The sequence below is a fragment of the Schistocerca americana genome, chromosome 1 (genome assembly GCF_021461395.2).
Source record: "Schistocerca americana isolate TAMUIC-IGC-003095 chromosome 1, iqSchAmer2.1, whole genome shotgun sequence".
Lineage (NCBI taxonomy): Eukaryota > Metazoa > Arthropoda > Insecta > Orthoptera > Acrididae > Schistocerca > Schistocerca americana.
Genome location: NC_060119.1, coordinates 891941715 through 891968141, shown reverse-complemented (window position 1 = coordinate 891968141; position 26427 = coordinate 891941715). Strand labels below are relative to the sequence as shown.

Sequence of the window (26427 nt, the reverse complement as noted above, 5' to 3'; positions counted from 1 at the left end):
CCCACTCATCCCAAGAAGTTTCATTTGTCTTCTCCTCCCTTTTTGAATGCTTCACTGTTTTGCTGGGCAGTATATCTGGTAAGAGATCAGAGCTAAAGTGTAAGATTTATTCCAGAAAGAGATCATGGCAAAACCCATCTTCATTATACATTTTCATACACGGGTATACGAGGTCCGCCCAAAAAATTCCAAACTTTGTCCAAAAACTTTCTCTACACTTACCTTTTACTTATTGAGCATGGTCTCCTTCGTAATACTCTCCTCCACAATTGATACACAGCTCCTAATGCCATTTCCGCTTCTGGAAGCAGTCTTGGTATGCCTCTTGCTAGATTGTGTGAAGTGCCATCTGTGAATTTTCTTTTATCTCATCTATCATTGCAAATCTAATCCCTTTCAACAAGGATTTCAACTTTGGAAATAAGAATAAGTCTGCAGCGGCCAGGTCTGGAGAGTATGGAGGATGAGTCACCGTAGTGCATAGTGATTTCGTATTTTTGAGTGATATCACACACCAACAGGGATGAATGTGTGAGTGCATTATGTTGCAAGAGCCACGAATTATCTTGCCACATTTCAGGCCTTTGTCATCTAAAATTTTCTCGCAGGCATCGCCAACACATCCCAATAGTACCATTGATTAATGGTTTGTCCCTGTGGCAAGAATTCACGATTAATTAATCCTTCAAAGTCAAAGAAAACAATCAGCATAGCTCTGGCATTTGACCTGATGAACTTTCTTTGGTCTTGGAGAACCTTTTCTGACCCATTGTGAAGATTGTACCTTAAGTCTTTACACCATAACTGTAGACCCATGTCTCATCACCAGTAATGATTCCCTTAAGGTACATCTAGTTGTCATCTGTGTGATCCAAAATCTCTTCACAGATTGGGAGATGAAGGTTTTTCTGGTCTTGATCCACGAGGCGTGGGACGAACCTAGTGGCAATACAATGTATTCCAAGATGCTGTGACAAGATTTCATGACATGATCCAACTGAAATGTTACATTCTTATGCTATCTCTCAGTCAGTCTGTCTTCGATTGACATGCACAATTTTGTTGAAACTTCTGACACGAGCATCGTGGGTAGATTTCAAAGGGCGCCCTGAACAAGGATCACCACCAACTTCTGCGTGGCCATTTCTAAACTGCGTGAACCATTCGTAACACCAAGTATGGTTTAAGCACTCATTAACTGCTTCCTGCATCATTTGGTGTGTCTCTGTACAGGTTTTCTCGAGTTTCACGCAAAATTTAATGCAGACACTGCTCCTCTAACTCCGCCATCTCGAAATTCAAAAACTGTGCAACACAACATTCTACTCAATGTAACAGTGAACAATAACTAACAGACATACAACAACGAAACTTCTGGCAGTTATACATTAAACACTGGCATATGCAGGGATGGCAACCAATTTTGCTCCAGTACACCACTGGCGTTGAACTATAAATGTTCTGGAATTTTTTGAACAGACCTCGTATGTCCATTATGAGGTCTAAGACAGCCTCTGGTAAGTTTGAGAAGTACAAAGAGGTGCAGGCAGCTTGTAGTCACACCATGAGGTATGCTGAAAGAGCTCTGTTTTGTCCCTTAAGGCATTGGTCTAGTTTGAAATTCTAACCCGGTATACAGTTTGAAGCTGCCAGAATCTGTCGAACAAATGACTGTGAGTGTAAGTATGCTGATATATGCCTAAAATTATGAGGAAAAAATTATACAAAATGTACATCAGATTGACTGCATGACACGCAAGCATAATTGCTTGAGCACACTACCCTGATAGCTGTGTTCTGTATCCCAGTTCTTCCTGTCACTCTTCACTGTTTTCTACAGCTTCATAGTCCTCAGCTAATGACCTTTCCTGAACACCTATTTTCTATGCAGTGTAATTTGCTGCAGAAGTAGTTCCTGTATCTTTCTTTTTCTCTCTTTCACACCCCAATATTCACTTCTTCTTTCATGTTTCACGCAAAGAAAAGTACCTGCATACCAGTTCCTTACATTCTCATGTAATTCTTAGTTTTTCTGATGCAAATTTAACAGGCACTTGGTCTAGATACAGGATTTACTGTAAAAATTACACTACACTGTCAATGGAAAGGTACTCGTTTTGTCTGACCCTAGAAACCACAACCAGTTTAAATTACGTGACATGGCCTAATAGAGCAATCTTCCAAACTACATACAGTTAACAAGATCTTCTCGGGCCTCCATCTGCACGGATGTGTCGAAATTCTGCTACATTTCAAAGAGTGGCACTTTCATCATATTTGCTAGAAGATGTAAATCCAAGAATTCGTCAGCAGTATACACTTTGGCAGTCTACATTCACATACATAAAATGCTACTACATTAAGGCTATCAAAGCCAAGTGACAAGGTTTGCTAAGATTGAGGTTCAAATATCCATTAATGGTATTGTTTGCCATATATATTCAATAAATGTCTATTTTGAAACCAGATAAATGTCATTTAATGACAATGTGAAATATTGTAGTTTTCTTATCTACCAGTAACCAAACATAATTCTTTAAAGAATGAAACTCTCATGAATAAAACAGCCACAAATGTCTGACTACTTTAAAAATGCATTAATGTGTCAAGTATATGACATTAAGCAAGTAAAACATTTACAGCTGAAGGTACAAATTCCTAATTTTTCATGCCTCTCGAAGTTTATGACTTTGCAATATCTCCTGAATTGTGTGTTTTGCAAGATATACTTCTGCAGGGACACACAACAGTATATGCAAATATACATAGTGGTAAAAAAGTAATAAATTTAAACTTCATGCCTGCTGCCTATGTTCCACAGCATGAATAGAAAAATGTGGTAGGCGATACACTTTTTTCCTTTAATTATTGTGTGGCGAGACTCAGCAAGAAAAAGATTGAAACTGTCTGATATTTGTTGGAATTCACTGACTCCTCTCATTCTCAAATACTGGCTGAAATTCGGGGAGTTAGAACGGAAAAAAAATTTTTTTTTCACATTTTCGGATTTTTATCTCATTATAAAATTTGCAATTTCCCAAATAAAATGATATATATACTGCTTATAAACTCACATGAGAAATACTTTATTTTATTTTTTAAAATATAATCTACACCCGTTGGAAATGTTACAACTTTTACGTGCATTACTTCACGATCTAATAAAATCAGTAATTTTTTTATATATAAGGCTGTGGATTGATGTGTTATTAAAGTTAAATTACATGTTTGTAGTGGTAGCACTGTCAAAAACAGTATCATGTCATTTCATAGTATGAACATGCGTTGTATGTCGAAGTGCTAACATTTTCCTGTGGAAAGTAACAAATAGATTGGTAAATCTCTCAAAAAGTTAAGTATGACGCCAAAACGAAGTGTTTTTACAAAACGTGGGTTTCATGGTAATAGATTTGTGAATAAAGGAAACATTGTGTTCAACATCTGGCGTGTGAAGTTACAGGCAGTGAAATACAGGCAAACTCATCAGTATCTAGAGAAACACCCATTAGTGCTACGAAGATTATTGTGATATACAGTTTTCTCAAAACAAAAGTGATGTAAATGGTAGGTTAGGTTATATTCTGATAGATTTACACATCCTAAAAAGGGTGTTAGGCGAATGTGTGTGTTGTAAAATATGTGGAGGGCCAATTAGTTTACATGAAGACAGTGAGGTATCAAATGAACTAGCCAGGAAACTTATCATTAATTGTGCCAGTTGTAAATATACTCATTCATTTTGGAATTCTGATAAGTGTAAAGATAATTATTTTGAAGTAAATGTTAGGTGGTTTTATGGATTAAGAGCTGTTGGCAAAGCACACACTGCAGCAGAAACAATGTGTGCTGTGATGAATATACCACGCCCACCTTGTAAAATCGACAAGTATGCAGGATTTATTGGAGCTGCTGTGGAATCTGAAACTTCCTGGCAGATTAAAACTGTGTGCCCAACTGAGACTCGAACTCGGGACCTTTGCCTTTCGCGGGCAAGTGCTCTACCATCTGAGCTACCGAAGCACGACTCATGCCCGGTACTCACAGCTTTACTTCTGCCAGTATCTCGTCTCCTAGCTTCCAAACTTGGTCGTGTCCAGAAGAGGATGGGCACCAGGTTGAGGAAGTTGAAACAAAGTTTGAGAGACAAGAAAGTTTCTGATGGTGAAACCATAAGAAGCAGGTTGACAGACAAAATGATTGATGAACTACAGCAGTATTATGGGTGGCCATTAGAAATAACACTGAGGATTTGTTGAAAATGAAGCAGGCAGTATGGGCTATCTTCTTCCACAGATTGGCAACTGATGAAAAAGCAGTAAACCATTTTTGCCCTCCTGGACCTGATTCATGGTGCAATTACCGCAATGGTCAGTAATCAAAGAGTTCATACAGCCATAAACATTCCATCCAAGCAGCAGTCATGGATATCATAAAACCTATTTGCAGAGACCTGGCAAATACCAAATTACTGAAGAAGTGTCTGCATGGTCAGACTCAAAATCCCAATGAGTCATTCAATAAATGTTTTTGTTGATATGAAGACACTCAAGTGGGGGGCGTCAGTGATGCTGTTATTGCTTTTAATGATGGCAACATTCGTAGTGTGAAAGTGCTACAGCATATGGGAATTAATCCTGGAGCAAACTGCATCACAGAACCTGAACGGATGGACATCGTTTGCATTGATAAAGCAGAGTACAGCATAGTTGGCCACTAAGGAGTCCAGAAAGAAGGAAAAACTTGGAAAAAGATCAAGAGGATGATATACAGTATGGTGAAGGGTGCTTCCGAGTGACTAAAAATAAAAAATTAAGCATACATTAAGTGAGTTACAGTCTTTTGAAACTTTAGAAGCTGTTCCTGAAAATTTACATTTTCTGTTGTATTTTTCCCTAAATCTCACAAACCACTTCGAGTAGAGTATTCAAATTTTCATAATGTTATGGACAATTAAAATGATAACGTACAAAAAAGTACACAAAATTTTAATCATGTAATGAAAAAGTTGTATTTCCCAAAGCTGTGGATGAAATGCAATTATTGTATTTCAGTAGACTCAGAACATACAGTTTAATGTCCTGTAAAAGTTTCATGCCAATGGTTACAGTGGTTCCTGAAATACAGGGAAGCCAAGTCACTAAATTTAACATTGTTGGAATAGGGCATTTCATTAATCTGGCTAACTTGAACATAATGAGTTATGTATGCTACCTTAAAACACATACACACTTTCTGACTTAAATACTTTACTTACTGTATTAAACTTTTACTTTAAGATTATACCTCTAAATGAGTGTATTATGAGAGCCTTTACCATTTTATATTTTGCCAGTAATTATATGAAATCTTGTACATGAAATATTTGATGTCCCTGTAGGCTGTTAGACAGACACCCTGCAACTAACTATTTAGCAATATAGATATATCTCATTTACTTTTGAAGCAAGATACAGAAGTCCTAAGATTTGAGGGGTGGGGGACGAACTTCCTACACTGTTTTGAATAGTTCCTATAAAGCTGATCAGAACTGACATCAATGAATCTTATAAATTCATCTAACTATTAAAATTCACACAAATCAGTGCCCACATTTTTCTGTTGTTCTCTACACAACTTCAATTTTTGTGCAAGTCCCAGTTACACTGCTTATGATTTGCATCAATGTTCATATTTCAAAAATGTGTCTTCTTATGTGAATAAAAATTCAAAATTTAAATAAAGCAAAGTCACTGAATTTAGATTTTCTCACAATCAATAATGTCACAAGATGGTACCATACTCCAGAATCATTCTGTGGTAGTGTTCTATCAACAAATCATGTGCAAACTACAGATATTATGCTTCCTTACTTCAAGTATTTGGTTCTATATTGTGAATATATTTTCTAATTTTAATGAGCTCGATTTTGGAAGCTAGCCGCAATTTTACATGTACAATAAAATGTGTGTAAAACTTACGGAAATGCTGCCATTGTTGCCAGTTTAACATAGATGTCTCGTTTAATTTTCTTTGATGCTGTGAATGGATGGGGAGGCGGTAATTTATATCGACTGCAGAAGCTGGAGGGCTGTAGTAAATAATCTTGATGTACCTCCTCCAAATCACTTTTGTTAGCAACTATCAGAACTGGGATCTTTGTATCGATGAAATATTTCTGAATAACAAAATATCAAACCATGAGCCAAGTTAAATTTTCCTTCAAAATGTTACAGTTGTATTTTACGTGCTGGTAACTTACCAAAAATAATCGGGCAATGTATTCAAAGGACTTTGGATCACTGACATCATAAACAAGGCAGGCTACATCACATTGTACTTCCGATGGTGTTAATGGTTCAGAAACATTCCGCACATCAATATCACGCAGCATTAAGTACTTCTCTTGCCCATATACCTGCACAGTGTTTATTGTGCATTGTGGATTATCAAGCAACGCTGTCTCAGTAACTGTCTGTAAATAAAGATGTAATCAGATAGATCTAAATTAAATGTCACTAAACATTTAAAATATAATCTACTATTTTCTTACCTCAACTGTTTGTCCTATAAAGCTTCGGCAAAACATCGATTTCCCTGATCCTTTCGGACCGATTACGTGACACTGGTACACATTGCGTCCAGATTGCTTCTTCAGTAGATCTAGACGTTTCTCTCTTGTAACTGAAAACAAGAGAAAGAGAGGAGAGCTTAAATGCTGCAATACATAATTATAATACTTGCAAGAGGGGAGCTGCATTGGAATACATTACTATAACCACTTTTGGAATACATATCTCTCTCTCTCTCTCTCTCTCTCTCTCTCTCTCTCTCTCTCTCTCTGTGTGTGTGTGTCTGTAAGTGGCAGAGCAATGATCTGAACTTTTCTCAAATATATGATTTTATAATGTTCATATGTTGATGTGACCAAGCCGAACAAGAATTATTTTTTCACTGAATAGATTCGAAAGAAGTAATGAAGGGCAGCAAGCCTGGTATTATTAGGATGGGATGTCATTTGAAATTGTTTCTCAAAGGGAAAGTGTGCATTATGTAACCATACTCTAATGAACTATATGTGCTGAGGTGCCATCCTGTTGAAATCAGATGTTATGCAACTGAATTTCCAACAAAAGAGCTATGTGAATAGAAATTCCTGTAATATAAACACCATAAACAAATATTTCACACATTGCTCTAAAAAAGGATAGGTTGCTACTCACCATAAAGATGAATTCTTGAGTTGCAAAGAGGCACAACAAAAAAACTGTTACACGTTGAGCTTTTGGCCAAAGCCTTCTTCAGAACGGAAACACTCAAGCAACCATGACATATGACCTTTATCGTCAGCTGTTTGGTCCAGAAAGCAGCAGTCCAGAGTGAGGCAGGGAAGGGAGAGGCAAAGCGGAGTACGAGTGGGGACAAAGAAGAGAGTGCTGCATGGTGGAGCTTGCAGGGACTAGACAGTGGCAGGATTAGACTGCCAGGTGCAGTGTCGGGAGGCTGGGGAAAAATGTGAAGAGCAGAGAAGGGGAAAAGACTGGTGGGTTTGTTGCCAATGAGTGGTGCAAAATGAGGGTGAGGGGACTTGAACTGGGAGGAGACGATGCGAAAAATGGGGCAGAAATTGCTGGGTGGAGGGTACGGGAACAATGGGTTATGTAGGTTGCAGCTGGCATTATTCTGGGACTGGAGAATGTGTTCAACGATACATCTAGTCTGTGCAGGTCAGAAAACCTGGTGGTGGAGAGGAGGATCCATATGGCCCAAGTTGTGGAGCAGCCACTGAAATCAAAGGCACAACAAAAACACATGGCTGATGCATGTCATTATTCCATTCTGGATTTCCCATTGTTTGATTTAACCATTGAAATCAAGTGTGTTATGTTCAGCTGGATGTTACACTACCGGGTGGTCCACTTCACTCTTGGTCACAGTGATGGTGGTGGCCATTCACCTTGGTGAACAGTTGCTTAGTGGTCATGCAAATATAAGAAGCTGTGCAATGATTGCAACAGAGCTGGTATATGACATGGCTACTTTTACCAATGGGTTGCTTTTGACAGGTGTGCCTGGGACACATGTGAAAGCAACCATGTCATATACCAGTTTTGCTGCAATCACTGCACAGTTTCCTAGCCTCCAAAAGCACCAAAACCTTGGTTTGGTTCCAGTTCACAGACAGTATATTCATGATCTGGACTCAGGGCCAAAACATCATATCCTCATTCCTTCACCAATCTCAACACATTCTCTCCCAGCCATGTCACCTGATCTTCCGCAACCCAGCATGCCACCTACCTGGATGTTGACTTCCAGATGGTAGTCTGGTTTAATGTCTACCAGATGGCTCTAACCACAACTATGTCCACATTTAACCCACCAACTGTACCTGCTTTTTGACAGCTGCCATCCCTTCCATGTACAAAAATCCCTTTTATACAGTCTAGGCAAACTGAGATGATGTACCTGCAGTGACAAGAACTGCCTTGCCCAGTATATATAAGGTTTCACAAAGGCCTCCACAGACAGGCAATTCCCCCCCCCCCCCCCCTCCCTCCACCTAGCCCTCAAACAGATTTCCCATACCATATCCCTACAAAATCCCAATCCTCACACCACCCTCAAAAATCAAATACAAAAGAGCGCCTGCTTTGTCACCTAATACCACCCCTCCTAAGGCGGCGGTCCATTGTCTACCCAACCTCCATAACATCCTAGTCCCTCACTATGTCACTCCCAATCTCATCATCTTGCCACAGGAATCATATCCTTGTGGAATATCCAGGTGCAAGACCTGCCCAATCCACTCACGCAACAATTCCTATTCCAGTCCTGTGACAGGCTTATCTTACACCGCCTGTGAAAGCAGCCATGTCATATACCAGCTATGCTGCAAACAATGCACAGCTTTTTATACTGGTTTGACTACCAACGTTCTTGTGAAACAAAACTAGCTCTTTATTCACATGAAGTGCTGAGTGCTATTGAGAAGGGATTTCAGATTGATTCTATATTTCTGGATTTCTGGCTTGTAGAGAAATTGCTTGCTTATGGAATATTGCCTCAGTTATGTGACTGAATTTGTGATTTCCTGACAGAGAGGTCACAGTTCGTAGTAACTGATGGAAAGTCATCGAGTAAAACAGAAGTGATTTCTGGCATTCCTCAAGGTAGTGTTATAGTCCCTTTGCTGTTCCTTGTCTATATAAACAATTTGGGAGACAATCTAAGCACCCGTCTTAGGTTGTTTGCAGATGACGCTGTCGTTTATCAACTAATAAAGTCATCAGAAGATCAAAACAAATTGCAGAATGACTTAGAAAAGATATCTGAATGGAACGAAAATAGACAGTTGACCCTAAATAGCGAAAAGTGTGGGGTCATCCACGTGAGTGCTAGAAGGAATTTGTTAAACTTCGGTTACATGATAAATCAGTCTAATCTAAAAGCCGTGAATTCAACTAAATACCTAGGTATTTCAATTATGAGACTGCCTACACCACATATTTTGTTATCTTTTAGAATACTGCTGTGCAGTGTGGGATCCTTACCAGACAGGACTGGTGGAGTACATCGAAAAAGTTCAAAGAAGGGCAGCACATTTTCTATTATAGCGAAATATGGGAGAGAGTGTCACAGAAATGATACAGAATTTGGGGTGGACATCATTAAAAGGAAAGCGTTTTTCGTTGCGATAGAATCTTCTCAGAAAATTGCAATCACAAACGAAAATATTTTGTTGACACTGACCTACATAGGGGAAACGATCACCACAATAAAATAAGTGTAATCAGAGCTCGTACGGAAAGATATAGATGTTCGTGCTTTCTGTGCGCTATACAAGATTGGAATAATAGGGAATTGTGAAGGTGGTTCAATGAACCCTCTGCCAGGCACTTAAATGTGAATTGCAGAGTGTCCATGTAGAACATGCAGCTGAACATAGTATGCTTGATTTCAATCGCTGTTTCACAACCCGGATCACCTGGCTCCTCCCTTCCACCACCAGCTTTTCTGAACTGTGCAGATGCGAAGCATCCTTACAAAACACTTTCCACTTTCAAAATTATCCCAGACTCAATTTATGTTACCCTATTGTCCCCACATTCTCCACCCAACAATTTCTGCCCCCTCTGTCCTATCACCTCTTCCCAATTCAAGTCCCCTCACCCTCTTTGTGCAGCACTCTCTGCCAATGCACCCACCAGTCTTTTCCCCTTCTCTGCTCTTCTCCTTTTCCATTCTCCACTTTGCCTCTTCCCCCCCACGCAGCTCCCAATGTTGCACCTGGCAGTCTTGTCCCACAACCATCTAGTCTATTTCTTCATGCTCTGCCACACAGTGCTTACTTCTCTCCCCCTACCCATACCCTGTTATCCCTCCCCTTTCCCCACCCCATATCAGATTGTTGCTGCCATTCAACGCAGTTCATTCTGACAGCTGGAAATAATAGTTATGTGTGCGTAATGTGTGCTTGCTTGTCTGTTTCCCTTCTTTCTGAAGAAGGCTTTGGCCTAAGGCTCCTGTTGTAGTGCCTGACTGCAACTCAATGTGTCATCTTTACAGTGACTAGCAATCTACCTTTTTCCAGTACTTTCCATTGCTTGACACATTAATCTAGCACTGTCTCCAGCCCAATATTGGAAGTTTTGTTCATTAACATGACTATTAAGGAGGAAGAAGAAAATGGAAAATTGGTTTCATTTACAAAGATAACAACTGTTTCGAATAATGTGATATAATGTTTCACAAGACTGTATATGTTCTTGTTCAATTCACTTAATTCTTAAATGATTTTACAATTAGGTAGGAAAGAGACTAAACTGTCATGCAAACATGTAAGGAAAATAACAACATTAGGTTGGACAATACTCAGAGTACGCTGGACTCTACTGTCCATGTTAGTCGGTTTATGTTCTCACACCTATAGTGCGTACTTGTGGGTTATTTGCTATTGATGAACTTTCTAAATACCCATAGTTTTATCCATTACCCTACATCTTTGTGAGAAAGACTTCTCCATCATCCTAGTATCTCCGAACACACGAAAGACAACACCAACAGAAATAGCTTTGATAAACTCCTCTAAGCGTAATACTTCTCGCTGCACAAATCATTTGTCCATGGTTAGTAACTTTGAATATTATAATGTACATAGAAATGAGCTGTAATTTCTGCTAACTTAATCCACGGATTCACAATACTAACTCTTAAATGGATAAAAAATAAATTTCTTATTACCCTAAAACAAAGCAGAAACTACAGTTCTTTCACAGATTTTTCTGAACAGCGCAATTTAGCATTTGATTATTTTAGACTGCACAGAGGCAAAATATTTTAACATAAGCAATGAAGAAAAAGAAGTACAAAGTATGTATGAATCAAAGTCTTTTAGTAATGTATTGTTAAGTTGGTTATGGACTTACAGCACACTGTAAACCAAGACGGACAGAAGTGAATCACTACAAAACGGCATTTTCTATTAAAAGAAGTATTTCTTATATGATATTGGGTGGATGACATCTACCCCGTCTGTCCAAAAAGTTTCAAGAATACTTCCTTGTACATCGACACCGGGATAGCGAGTTTTGATTAAAATATCTACCCTGTACAGGACTTACAGTACGTGCACGAATGCAGGTTAATGACATATGGAAGTTTGGGTCTGGCTGTGAAGTGTGCTGAAACGGTTATGGTAAGTGCTAGTGACAAGCATGAAATACGGGTTTGAGTGCCAGCTTGGCACAAATTTTCAATGTCTTCATTCCATTGCACAGTTGGAGGTTATCCACGGAAAAATGTGAAGTACACAGCACCATGTAGAACGCAAGTCTCGAAACTCTAACAAGTTAAAGCTTGGCTCTATGTGAGACTCACTTATCACCCTTTTGAATCTTAAACGTGTGTTTGAACCTACTATCAAGTCAAAGTCTTAATGTATGTGAGAATTATTTGTGTTGTTGTTGTTGTTGTTGTTGTTGTGGTCTTCAGTCCTGAGACTGGTTTGATGCAGCTCTCCATGCTACTCTATCCTGTGCAAGCTTCTTCATCTCCCAGTACCTACTGCAACCTACATCCTTCTGAATCTGCTTAGTGTATTCATCTCTTGGTCTCCCTCAACGATTTTTACCCTCCACACTGCCCTCCAATACTAAATTGGTGATCCCTTGATGCCTCAGAACATGTCCTACCAACCGATCCCTTCTTCTGGTCAAGTTGTGCCACAAACTTCTCCCCAATCCTATTCAATACTTCCTCATTAGTTATGTGATCTACCCATCTAATCTTCAGCATTCTTCTGTAGCACCACATTTCAAAAGCTTCTATTCTCTTCTTGTCCAAACTATTTATCGTCCATGTTTCACTTCCATACATGGCTACACTCCATAAAAATACTTTCAGAAATGACTTCCTGACACTTAAATCTATACTCGATGTTAACAAATTTCTCTTCTTCAGAAACGCTTTCCTTGCCATTGCCACTCTACATTTTATATCCTCTCTACTTTGACCATCATCACAGTTATTTTGCTCCCCAAATAGCGAAACTCCTTTACTATTTTAAGTGTCTCATTTCCTAATCTAAATCCCTCAGCATCACTCGACTTAATCCGACTACATTCCATTATCCTCGTTTTGCTTTTGTTGATGTTCACCTTATATCCTCCTTTCAAGACACTGTCCATTCCGTTCAACTGCTCTTCCAAGTCCTTTGCTGTCTCTGACAGAATTACAATGTCATCGGCGAACCTCAAAGTTTTTACTTCTTCTCCATGGATTTTAATACCTACTCCGAATTTTTCTTTTGTTTCCTTTACTGCTTGCTCAATACACAGATTGAATAACATCGGGGAGAGGCTACAACCCTGTCTTACTCCCTTCCCAACCACTGCTTCCCTTTCATGTCCCTCGACTCTTGTAACTGCCATCTGGTTTCTGTACAAATTGTAAATAGCCTTTCGCTCCCTGTATTTTACCCCTGCCACCTTTAGAATTTGAAAGAGAGTATTCCAGTTAACATTGTCAAAAGCTTTCTCTAAGTCTACAAATGCTAGAAACGTAGGTTTGCCTTTCCTTATTCTTTCTTCTAAGATAAGTCGTAAGGTCAGTATTGCCTCACGCGTTCCAGAATTTCTACGGAATCCAAATTGATCTTCCCCGAGGTCGGCTTCTACTAGTTTTTCCATTCGTCTGTAAAGAATTCGCATTAGTATTTTGCAGCTGTGGCTTATTAAACTGATTGTTCGGTAATTTTCACATCTGTCAACACCTGCTTTCTTTGGGATTGGAATTATTATATCCTTCTTGAAGTCTGAGGGTATTTCGCCTGTTTCATACATCTTGCTCACCAGATGGTAGAATTTTGTCAGGACTGGTTCTCCCAAGGCCGTCAGTAGTTCCAATGGAATGTTGTCTACTCCGGGGGCCTTGTTTCGACTCAGGTCTTTCAGTGCTCTGTCAAACTCTTCATGCAGTATCGTATCTCCCATTTCCTCTTCATCTACATCCTCTTCCATTTCCATAATATTGTCCTCAAGTACATCGCCCTTGTATAGACCCTCTATATACTCCTTCCACCTTTCTGCTTTCCCTTCTTTGCTTAGAACTGGGTTTCCATCTGAGCTCTTGATATTCATACAAGTGGTTCTCTTTTCTCCAAAGGTCTGTTTAGTTTTCCTGTAGGCAGTATCTTTCTTACCCCTAGTGAGACAAGCATCTACATCCTTACATTTGTCCTGTAACCATCCCTGCTTAGCCATTTTGCACTTCCTGTCGATCTCATTTTTCAGACGTTTGTATTCCTTTTTGGCTGCTTCATTTACTGCATTTTTATATTTTCTCCTTTCATCAATTAAATTCAATATTTCTTCTGTTACCCAAGGATTTCTAGTAGCCCTCGTCTTTTTACCTACTTGATCCTCTGCTGCCTGCACTACTTCATCCCTCAAAGCTATCCATTCTTCTTCTACTGTATTTCTTTCCCCCATTCTTGTCAATTGTTCCTTTATGCTTTCCTTGAAACGCTGTACAACCTCTGGTTTAGTCAGTTTATCCAGGTTCCATCTCCTTAAATTCCCACCTTTTTGCAGTTTCTTCAGTTTTAATCTACAGTTCATAACCAATAGATTGTGGTCAGAATCCAGATCCGTCCCTGGAAAAGTCTTACAATTTAAAACCTGGTTCCTAAATCTCTGTCTTACCATTATATAATCTATCTGATACCTTTTAGTATCTCCAGGGTTCTTCCATGTATACAATCTTCTTTCATGATTCTTAAACCATGTGTTAGCTATGATTAAGTTGTGCTCTGTGCAAAATTCTACCAGGCGGCTTCCTCTTTCATTTCTTAGCCCCAATCCATATTCACCTACTACATGTGAACCATTTCCGCACATTCAATGCACGTAAGAATGAAATTTATGTGCTACCTAAAGCTCAAATTTAGACTATTATATCCTGGCAATGGATAAAGATTACTGGATTTTTTTAAAAAAAAAAAAAAAAAACCACACACACAAAATCGTTTTGACTTTATTGAATTGTCTACCTTCACGTAAAGTTTGAACCAATTCATAAATGTTGAAAGCATAGAAGGGGCACATTTCAAAAACTACCCAGAGGCCTGTTTTTCACATGTAAAATGATTAGTGTTATTATTATCATCTATTCTTGATACCACCAGTTAAGATTGTGTATTATTGGGGAAGATCGGAAAGTAAAGGCCAATTCACATTGGCTGTCATGGCACCATCACGTTGTGGTGTATTCACTCTCCATTACATCACAGTACATCAAGTCAATTCGTGTCTCTTGATTTCAACTCGCAGCATAAAACATTAAGTTGTGGTTGTCTGTCAGGTTCTAAGGCACCCAGCGAGCACCAACTTTATTTAATAATTTATAAATTTTAGAGCGTAGCAATCAGTCATCTTTTTTTTTGTATGTTTTATTTGGCAAATCCAGATTTCGGTTAGATAGTGCCTAGCCATTATCAATGAGATACTTTTTTTCTAGTCTCGGTACATGTCAGTTCCCTGTTGTTCGAGCATCAGTCACAGTTCTTTGAAATTTCAACATGTCATGAACAGTACTATACCCTGCACCATGGGACTGCTGAGATAAGGTGCGCAGTTACACATGCTGGTTGTTTAAACTTGCTGCTTCAATGGCTCTGACAATCTGCGGGGTTGCAATGAAAGAATGCACGCCACATGGAGACATTGCTATGGTTCATAATCATCCCACACACACGCCACACGTCCCTGTGAATTTCACCCAGTTTATGCCCTTTGGCCCACAAATATCGACCTACACTTCACTGCTCTCCACAAGCTGAGGACAGTAACATGCGCCATGTTTGTTTTGTAGTTCAGGCTTCTCTTGATAGAGTTGCACATGAAAACAAAAATACCCTCAGCAGTGCAAACTTCAAATTATATCATCGTGAAATTTCAACATTCCAGCTGCAATAACCGGGGGGAAAAATATATATAGCCCATTACTTTCCGATCCTTCCTCATAATTCTTTTTCTCCCTTGTAAATTATTTTAGTTATTACCTCTGTTACTTATGACAAATTCTTCCCACTTTCTTTCAAAATTATTGGCAAAAAGTTTATTTTCTGAATTTGTATTTCCCCTATTATCTCCTTGAACATCTGCATTACATTCTTTATTTAAAGTGTGTAATCCTTTCATGCAGGTCAATAAATAGTCAACAGTCATCCTTCCTCTGCACCAGATTTCCTTTCTTGCATAATGTATTAAAATCTTCTGTCGGACTGTCTAAATATTTAGATCTAGGTAAACTCCATATATTTCTTATAACTATCCCATGAGCTATTAGAATATTTAAGATCTAAAAATTGTAGCATTAGTTTCTCTTGCATAATAGTTGACCAATATTTCATTTTAATTTTTTCTTGGAAATGTCCCAATATATGAATTCCTCTCAATAGCCTGTTCCCCATTCTGCAGCATCCCCTACCAGACAACTAAGTACAAAATCTATTTTCTTAAAATCCATCATTTCTTTGTTAATGGCTGGAAAATCCCCTTAGAAAATAAGTAGGGTGTATCTTCAACTTTTGTAGTCCTGTCTTCCTTACTGTATATTGTTAATTTTTACTTGTTGACCATTTAACTACAACTGAATGAAACACAATTTTTGTACCATACGTGTTTCCCCTTCATTCTCTGCAAGGCATCTTCAGTGGCCTGGAATATGTACATTTTGTTACTATTTGGTTTACATTTTGGAACAATGTATATATAGGTTATAACAGTTCCGGTGGTTGGTTTTTTTATGGTATAGTAATATTTTAAATTCTACTTACAGGTTCTGTGGATGATTTTCTACAAGTTGTGTTTTAGTTCTGGGTTTGGCACTGTTGTTCTTCTTATAACCGCCATTTGAGTTTTTGTTTTCCACACTTCACAGCACTACGAACTGAACACTTACTTTGATGCTACATTTTGGTTTGTGCTGCCGACTGTCGGATGTCATCGCCGAAGATTGAACATTATTGTCAACTTTCAAGTGAAATTTTTTTAAAATATCGTTGGTCTGATTGTGTATGCATGTATATGTATGTGAACGTGAAATGATGTGTGTGTGTGTGTGTGTGTGTGTGTGTGAGAGAGAGAGAGAGAGAGAGAGAGAGAGAGAGAGAGAGAGAGAGAGAGAGAGAGAGAGACCGGGATAATTTTTTATCTTATTATTATTTCTTTTATTAAGTGTAGTAGGGAGTCTGTACCGGTGTGTGTTTGCTCATTTATCACATATTTGTTTTGAGCAATGGCTTTCTGAATATGAAAATTTTCTTGCATTTGTATAACGTTTTTGTCATGTTTGTTTATTCTCATTATTTTCATTTCTTGTTCCCTGCTTGTAGGATAATGTATATGGTGTTTAAAGTGTTTTGCAAATGTGGAATGGTTTGTTTCATAGTTCCAACACCTGATGTGTTCTTTGTATCGTGTTTTAAAATTCCTGCATGTCATGCCTATGTATAATGCATCACAACTTTTGACAGTTTGTATGTTCCTTATCCCTGGAATTTATCCCTCTTGGTTGTTGGTTGGCTTAAGTTTGATTGGAGAGTTTGCACAGTTTCATATACTATTTGGAAGCCCTGTTTCTTTAGTATTTTTGCACCCTTAGTGTTAATTTATGTGTGTAAGTTCATCTGCTTCTTTTCTACGTGATGTTGTCATTGTGTGTCTGTTTTGAGTGTGTTCATGAGTTTGAACCTTGTGAGTTACCTTGTATTCTGAAAATGTCTTGTTTGTTTTGTATTTGTGATTTTATTTTCTGATTGAGTCTGTGTACTACATGTATGTCAGACCCCTTGTTCCTAGCTATTTGTCTGACTGTACTCATTTCCTTTTCATAGTTTCTCTTGTTGAGTGGGATCCAATTTAATCTATACAACAAAATGTCTTAACACAGCAAGTTTCTGGTTATAGGGATGATTAGAGAAGGAATGTATTACTGTGTCTATAGCTGTTGGTTCTCTGAAGATCTGTATCAATACATGATTTATATCTATCATTAGTGGTTATCTTTTCAAATATCTGATTTTCTAGCTGACCGATAAAAATGTTTGTTAATGTTCCTGATGTTGTGGATCCCATGGGCAGTCCATCACTTTGCAGATAATATTCATTCTCAAACTGGAAGTAGTTTTGTTCAGTTGCCAGTCTGAGCAAATTTGATATTTCTGTTATTGTTTCTGTAGTGAGGTTGTTGTGGGATGTGAGATTTGGTCTATGATTTCTTTGTTTCTGTGACATGGATGGAGGTACACATGTTTTCTATGTCGAATAAAATCAGTGATGCTGGGTGTGGTACCTGTATGTTCTGGATGTGTTCCATTAGGTTTCCAGTGTTTACCACTGTTCTGTTGTTTTCTGTTTTATAGCATTTTGTGGTTAACTTTTGCAGATGTTTGGCTATGTGGTATGTTGGGGCTTTCCTCAAGTTAATAATGGATATCATAGGTGTACATCTTTATGTATTTTTAGTTGGCTGCTTGCAGGTGTTCATGTGTTAGTAGTATTTCTGTTTATCTGTGTGTACATGTTCAATGTTTTTCAGTGTTCATTTCAGGTTTGCTTGAAATCGTGCAGTTGGGTCTGCCATCAGTTTCTGCATGGTGTTGGCATTTACATATTCCTTGGTTTTTGTGGTGTAGTATTCTTTGTCCATAAGTACTGTTAAATTTCTCTTGTCTGCTCTTGCTATTACAAAGTTATTGTCTATTGTTTTAACGTTTTCATAGTAGCTGTTTCTGTTTGGTTATTCCTATTATGTGTCTTACATCTTTGTTTTATTACCCTTCATTACCTTTTTTACTAATTCTCTTGTCAGTCTTATGTTTATTTCACAATTATTTTGTTGTTCTTCATGTGTGAGGGTGTGTTCTGTTTCTACTATGAGATTTTCCATGTACTGGTTGTTTAATTTGCTGTTGGTGCAATGTTTCCAACCCTTTTTCCAAGTTATATTAATGTAAAGGTTAAAAACATTTCTACAGTTGCACAATCAACTGCAGAATGATACTGGTTACTAAATGAAATTAAGGTGCTATATTCGAAACAATATTACTTAAACATGACACACTATGAGATTCACCTAGAATTAGCACAGAGCATAGGAAACCCCGCAGTTCTCACGGAAATGATAGAAAAAAATTAACACAACACATACACAGCAGTGAAACATTTAGAACACAAGCATAAACAGAAAATAATAACACTAACATTAAAAAAGACAAAAAATACATTTACATTTGGAATGTGAAATCATGAGAACACCAATATACGTTCCACCCGCATTCATTAACCAGACAGAGACAGAACTACATGAAAAAGAAAAAAAAATGCTCTTGGAACGTGTTGGAAGTGGCATTCCACATTTGCAGAACGCTTAAAACACCATAGCCATCATCCTAGAAACACGGAACAAGATATGAAAATAATGAGAATAAACAACCACGACAAATATTTTACACAAATGCAAGAAAACTTCCACATCCAGAAAGCCACTGCTGGAAACAAACATGTAATAAATGAGGAAACACAGATCGATACAGACTCCCTACCACACTTAATAAAAGAAGTGACAAGATAAAAATTATCACTCTGACACATGCAGCGAAATTAAAACAAATACGTACTTTACTCTGTCTCTCACCCTCCTGCCTTCTGGTCGCAAGTGTGCGCGCGCGCCCACACACACACACACACACACACACACACACACACACAGATCACAGGTATCTCAGCAGTCGAAGACACAAACCAAAACACAACATCAAAACAAGCATTCACAGTTCCTACTACTGCAAAGAGTGGAAAACAAAAACTCAAATGGCAATTATAAGAAGAAGAACAACGCCAAAACCGGAACTAAAATACAACATGTACAAAGAACTAAAATACAACATGTAGAAAATCATCCACGGAACCTGTAAGTAGAATTTAAACTATTACTATGCCATAGACAAACCAACCACCAAAACTATTTATAATCTATACATACATTGTTCCAGAATGTAAACTAAACAGCAAAAATGTGTACATATTCCAGGCCACTGAAGATGCCATACACAGAATAAAGGTGAAATGCATATGCCATGAAAATTGTGTTTGATCCAGTCGTAGTTACATGGTCAACAAGCAAAAATTAACAATATACTATAATGAGTAGGATGCACTTCCCCATCAGGCTTGAGCTTAGGAAACTGTTTCGCCATGTTCATGCCTTTTCCTAATTGGAAGTCTTCTAACCAGTCACTTGCTGTCCCTGTATTACTTGTATCTAACTTTTCTGCTGCTTGTGAATTTCCTCTTAGCTAACTATTGTGTGGTCCATGGAATTAAGTGCAGCACTAGCTGATTCTACCTTTCCTTGTACTTTTACTTCAACAATTTCCTTTAATCTTTATTCCCAATGAGTCAAAGCCTTTTGATCGTTAGTGATGTTATCAGTTTTCTCTTCTGTTCTAATGCATTTACTCGGCCCTGTGTTTCTGCGATTTGATTGTGTGTATCTTCTAATTCTTGAGTGACTACTCCCACCAGTATTTCTTGCATTACCATCTACTTCTTTGAATATTTTAATAATTTCCTTTCTAATTATTTCACAATAGTTATTTATTTCCAACTGTAAATCCTTAGGCAATTTTGCTAAAGTAGCTTCCACACTAGAAATCTTGTTGACTTTGTTGACTTTTGTGGATACCTCTTTCAATGTCTGTCCCTGGGTACGGATGCTACTTTTTATTCTTTCCCTTCGGTTTACAGGCTGTTAAACATTTCCTCTACCTTCTTTAACATTTCTGACGTATTGCTATTCCGGCTGCATGTATGATCTAATTAGCAATAATTTCACTCAACAACATTTCTCTACCTATAAAAATGTATTAACAGCATCACAGTATGACATTTTGGCAAACTGTTACAAAATGACTCACTACAAAATCAGTGATGTCTTGATGAGACACTGTGTAGCCGATGCATAGTCAGCTAACCACCTGCAGCAAGCAACGCGTAATGGCACTGCTGTTGCACAGTCTGACAGCTACCAATGGTGTCGGAAATGGCAGTTGTACTCATAGGCTCAAGAACAGCAAACAGAAATCTTACATTTCATCACCACAACATTTCCCCCGAGTTACAAGCTGAGAGGTTACTCAACTACATAAATAGTCTTGGTTGGTGGCTGGTTTAGTACGGTAAACTGATTTTCTTTATGTCCAAAGTTCCGGTAATTCACAAATATATGATTTTCATTAAATCGCAAAATAACTTCTTCTTGAGTATAGCAATTATATTAGACAACACTACAGTGTGTGTTCGCCTGTATCTTCTTCATTGTTTATCTCAGTTGCTGTACGTAGCATTGCACATTTTTCTGCGATTTCATAAAATTTCTTCTTATTTTCTGTTGAAGCTCTCTTATTTTAGCACCTCTCATCCATGTCCTTCACTTAGGGTACAAATGAATTGTTTTAATAGAGGGTTCTTCTGGCAGAGCTGTTAGTAATAAAACTTACCTTCTTATATCCTGACAGTCAGCTTTTTGTATTTTCTTGATGCTGTAGTCCTGCTAAGTGGAGCCAAAAATTTTGACCACTTAACTTTGTCTCCATCTGCAGATGGTTGAGGGCTGTAAGAGAGCTCATACTTTCTAGCAACTTGATATGAAATCACATAACCTAGACTTATAGAACTCTGCTGTATTCTACTATTTTCATAACTCATTACAACACAGAGTGAACAGATCAATTATTACAATAAGCTCATAGCTAGGCTCTACATGATACTTCATCGTATGATACATAGTTGGTGAGACAGTAAGTCAGTCCAAGATTATTTTAACAAGCTTGTTCTGTTCCGGTGCAAAAACATTAACATCCAGACCACCTCTTCTCTCGAGTTCACAGCACCTCAAGCTGTGACGGCAAAGTGTAAACAACTTCTGACAAAGCAAGCTCTGATAATTCTACTTCCCCTGTTTTGCCATCTGCCTCCTTATATTCGTTTCTTCACTAATTACCACTAACATACGTGAATATAATCCGCATTTTCATAAAAGAGAAAGACTGGCCCTCAGTTTTAAAGAATATAACACAAGATCTAATTTTCTGCTTAGTTTTATGTATGTAATTGATTTTATAATGTATTTTGACTATTCCCACTTAGTATCTTTTGTTACAGGGTGAAATCAGTAACTGTTTCGCAACGTAAATTCTATTGTTGACTTATAAACAAATATAAATTCTGTACTAATTACAAACATTTGGAGGAACAACTAATTCTATTCTTAAGTGATCTATTTGGCTCCATTCAAAAACATGTTAGCAAAGCCAGCCCTTAATTAATTCCAAAGTAATTAACAGTTTTGTCAAAGTATTGTTTGCGTAACTATATATGTTAATTTCATGATTTAAACAAATAATTCGGCTTAGCCATTGAAGGAGAAGAAACTGTTAAAAAGAAACAATTTTTCGATGTATTCAGTTAATTTAATGAATTTAAATTTAACTTCAAGCAATGTGTAGTTTCAGTACCTATTATTGTGAGGATATAAAAGGGCCCCAATTTTTGGTCCCGAGACAGTCAGTCCATGGCTGAGTTTCAGACGAAAAGCCTGTGTTGGTTAAAACAAGAACAATGCTTCAACTTAACTGTGAAATAAGTGTTACACAATTAGGTCATGCGTTAAAACAATGACACTGTCTGCTCCATATGTACCTTCCTATTCTTCAAGAACTGTGAACTTAGTGGTTAGGTTTTTAGTGCTCATAGATGTTCAATAGTTAACTATTGTAGCAGCACGTGGATGTTCGCCTCAAAACTATTAATGAGGCTTTTCGAAAGTTAAACAATAGTGCACTGGCCATATTAAATGTGTAGGGGGGTGGGGGGGGGGGGGTGGGGGGGTAGTTGTGGCTACATCATTTACAGCAAACAGTACTGCTCTTCCAGCCCCCTATTTGTTTTCAGCCAGTATGTCAACACCGAGGACAACAAACGAAGAAATAAAGAAGGTGAACCACCACATTTGGTGCCCTGATGTGAGGTCTATTGTACGTGGGTACAATAAACTAGAACTCACGAACTTTGAAAGTGAAGTGTGAACTTGAGTGGTTTACAGTACAATTTTAAATGGAAGAGATGCTACAGCCACTCAGTGCTGGGGTTTCATGGCCACCGTAGGACAGCAGCGAATCAGCAAGCAGGTTCTATGGAAGCAGCCACTGAGTACAGGAGCAGCCAAGCACAACACAGGTGCACACAGCTGACCGAGATAAACAAGATGCCTCGCTGAGATGACAATCACAGTAAACCAGCACCAGATGAGTGATTAAAAACAAGGTAATTTATTGTAAAAGCTATTTTGTATCAAGTGCTACATAAAGAGTGACCTTAACAAACAAGACAGTGTGATGGGAGACAAGGGACAACAGCAGACTGGGTCTGTAGACGACAGTAATTATAAATCAAACATGAATGTAACTTTGAATGATGGGGACAAAAAAACCTACTCTAGATGGAATGATGAAAGCATCATCTACATTGTGTGGTGATGTGAGCGAAATGGACAAAAACAGTACTGAAGTGGGTGAGATCATTAAGGTTAAGGAGGAGGAATCTAGTAGCGAAAGTCAGCAAGGGCAATAGTTTATGGCAGATGGAAATTTGGAAGGGATGTTAAGGCAAATTATGAGTAGTTTGAGTTGCTTGAGTAATATGAGTACGAAAGTATAAATTAGTAGAATTAAAATTGACATGACAAGCCTAAAAGATGAACTGACAAAAGAAATTAAAAAGGAAATTAAGGTAGTTAGCTCTAGCTTTTCAGAATTAAATACGGAGGAGCAGAATACTAATGAGAAATTAACATTAATGAGTAGTAAACGTGTAGAAGAGAGAAAGAAACTTTGTGATGAGTATAGTAGGAGGGTGGAGGCATCTGAAAAACAATGTAAACATGAAGTCAAAGTTGCCAGGAACTTTTGTGCTGAAAACAGGGTTAAACTTGAGAATCAAATCAATCAGATTAAAAATGATTTAGAAACAGAGGTAAAAACCAAGTGTGCAGTAGTGGTAGAGAAAAAACTGGTAAAAGTAAATAAAAATGAAGATTCCAAATTGGATGAAATGGAGAAAGATGGAAGAGGTACAAAATCAAAAGCATAGAGTATGTTGTGTCCCAAACAGTTCTTCATTTGTTAGTTGTAAGAAATTTAATAATTTTGAACCATGTGGGGAAGTGCATCCAATGGATTTCATTAGCGAATTTAATAATTTACCAGAAACATGGAATGACAATGAGAAAATGTCATCTGTGAGAGGTTTTTTGAAAGGTGATGCTTATAGATGGGCAACTCAGGCAACTGATGGTTTTACTTCGTAGCAAAGCTTTGAGAAAGAATCTTTAGGCAAATATTAGTCCAAAGAGAAAAAGCAGAGAATTTTGAGTGAATTTTGGGGAGGAGAGAGATTTGACTCTAGGAAGGGTACTGTGAAGGCTCTCTGTCAGCTTTGCATAAACAAACTGAAATATTTGGACAAAGAGCTAGGTAGTGAATCAATAATTATGGGTTTAGAAACTAAGTTGCCTCAGAAAGTTAGAGATCTGCTTCTACTTGCCCCTAGGGGCAATGTTAGTGTCATCGTAACTGCCATCTGCTTCACATCTGCTGTGCAGCGAGCTACGTTAATTTAAGTATTAACTGTATTTTTCTTACTTGTCACTTCTTCTTCCGCGTGTTTTTGCTTTTAGGAAGCTTTAATTTTCGAGTATTAGTAATAGTGTTCCATAGATTTCGTGTTTGTTTTGAATACAGTCAGAGAGAGTCCTTTTAGTCAGCTGTAGTGCCAGTAGTCTTAGTTCGTTTTGAATACAGTCCAGAGACAGGTAGTGCTTATTGTCATTGTTTTCAACAAGAAGTGTCTACTAACCACAGTTTAGTCAGCTATCAGCCGCCTTTAGTGAATTAGCAGTCTAGTTAAAAGTTGATTAACTCTCTACAGTAAATTGTTGATTTCTTAGGATGGATAGGATGTGTGACTGATGTGTACGGACGCAGGAGGAGCTGGCCACTGTTCGCGAACAGCTGAAAGTGTTGATGGCCGCAGTCTGTCGTCTTCAGGCTGCTGCCTTGGGTGTAACGGCAGTGGGGAGTCCGGTGGGTCGCATGGTATACCCCAGGTGTTACATGCTTCACCCACGGTCCCTGCTGTCGAGACATCTTCGCGGGTACCGGGCACAGTTGGGCCACCCTCTCCCCAAGGGCAGTGGCAGGTTCAGCAGTGTTCGCGGCGCACGAGGCGGAGGGTCAATGTGGAGGCTGGCCATGTGGCATCGCCCGCTCTGCCTGTGAGTGGACAACATGTGGCCACTCCTTCAGCAAGGTCCGAGCAGGCACATGGGGGGGGGGGGGGGGGGGGGGGGGTTTATTAGTGATTGGGCGCTCCAACGTTAGGCATATGATGGAGCCCCTTAGGGAAATAGCGGAAAGGTCGGGGAAGAAGGCCAGTGTTCACTCTGTCTGCTTGCCGGGGGTCTCATCCGAGACGTGGAGGCGGCCCTGCCAGTGGCAATAGAGAGCACTGGGTGCACCCGACTGCAAATTGTTGCTCATGTCGGCACCAATGACTCCTGCCGTCTGGGTTCAGAGGTCATCCTCAGTTCATACAGGCGGATGGCGGAGTTGGTGAGGGCGGAAAGCCTCGCTTGTGGGGTGGAATCTGAGCTATTTGTGGTATCGTTCCCAGAACTGATCTCGGTCCTCTGGTTTGCAGCCGAGTGGAAGGCTTAAACCAGAAGCTCAGACGATTCTGCAGAGATCTGGGGTGCAAATTTCTCAACCTCCGCTATCGGGAGGAGAAATGTAGCATCCCCCTGAATAGGTCAGGCATGCACTACATGCAGGAAGCAGCTACAAGGGTAGCGGAGTACGTGTGGAGTGCACATGTGTGTTTTTTTAGTTTAGAGAATTCCCTCCCTAGGCCAGACAAGACGCCTCCTCAGACGCGACAAGGTAGTAGTAGGCAAAATGCAACAGGGAATAACAATGGTAATGTGGTAATAGTAAACTGCAGGAGCGTCTACAGAAAAGCTCCCAGAACTGCTCTCATTAATAAATGGTCACAGTGCCCACATAGTACTAGGGACAGAAAGTTGGTTGAAACCAGATGTAAACAGTAATGAAATTCTAAACTCAGATTGGAATGTATACCACAGAGACAGGCTGGACAGTGAAGGGGGAGGCGTGTTTATAGCGATAAAAAGTGCAATAGCATCAAAGGAAATTGACGGAGATTCGAAATGCGAAATAATTCGGGTGAGGGTCATGGTTAAAGCAGGCTCAAACATGGTAACTGGATGTACCTATAGGCCCCCTGGCTCAGGAGCTGTTGTGGCAGAGCAGTTGAAGGAAAATTTGGAAAATATTTCGAATAGATTTCCCAACCATGTTCTAGTTCTGGGTGGAGATTTTAATTTGCCAGATATAGAATGGGAGACTTAAACATGACAGGAACAAAGAATCCAGTGAAATTTTTTAAAGTGCATTATCTGAAAACTACCTTGAGCAGTTAAACAGAGAACTGACTCGTGGCGATAACATATTAGACCTTCTGGTGACAAACAGACCCGAACTATTTGAAACAGTTAACGCAGAACAGGGAATCAGCGGTCATAAAGCGGTTACTGCATCAATGATTTCAGCCGTAAATAGAAATATTAAAAAAGGTAGGGAGATATATTCTGTTTAGCAAAAGTGACAAAAAGCAGATTTCAGAGTACTTGATGGCTCAACACAAAAGTTTTGTCTCAAGTACAGATAGTGTTGAGGATCAGTGGACAAAGTTCAAAACCATCGTACAATATACATAAGATGAGTATGTGCCAAGCAAGATCATAAGAGAT

The 26427-nt window shown here is 38.7% G+C and overlaps 1 protein-coding gene across 3 annotated transcripts in view; it reads right to left on the bottom strand.

The window, feature by feature from the left end:
- Nucleotides 1–26427, bottom strand: part of LOC124614497 (mitochondrial Rho GTPase) — a 174965-nt gene that overhangs the window by 24084 nt on the left and 124454 nt on the right. For all 3 annotated transcript variants that reach the window (XM_047142948.1, XM_047142949.1, XM_047142950.1), the window contains exons 11-13: nt 6530–6660; nt 6239–6451; nt 5958–6154 (exon numbers count right to left, since the gene is read on the bottom strand). In XM_047142948.1, coding sequence (XP_046998904.1) covers nt 5958–6154; nt 6239–6451; nt 6530–6660 — 541 coding nt within the window. The remainder of the gene's footprint in view (nt 1–5957; nt 6155–6238; nt 6452–6529; nt 6661–26427) is intronic.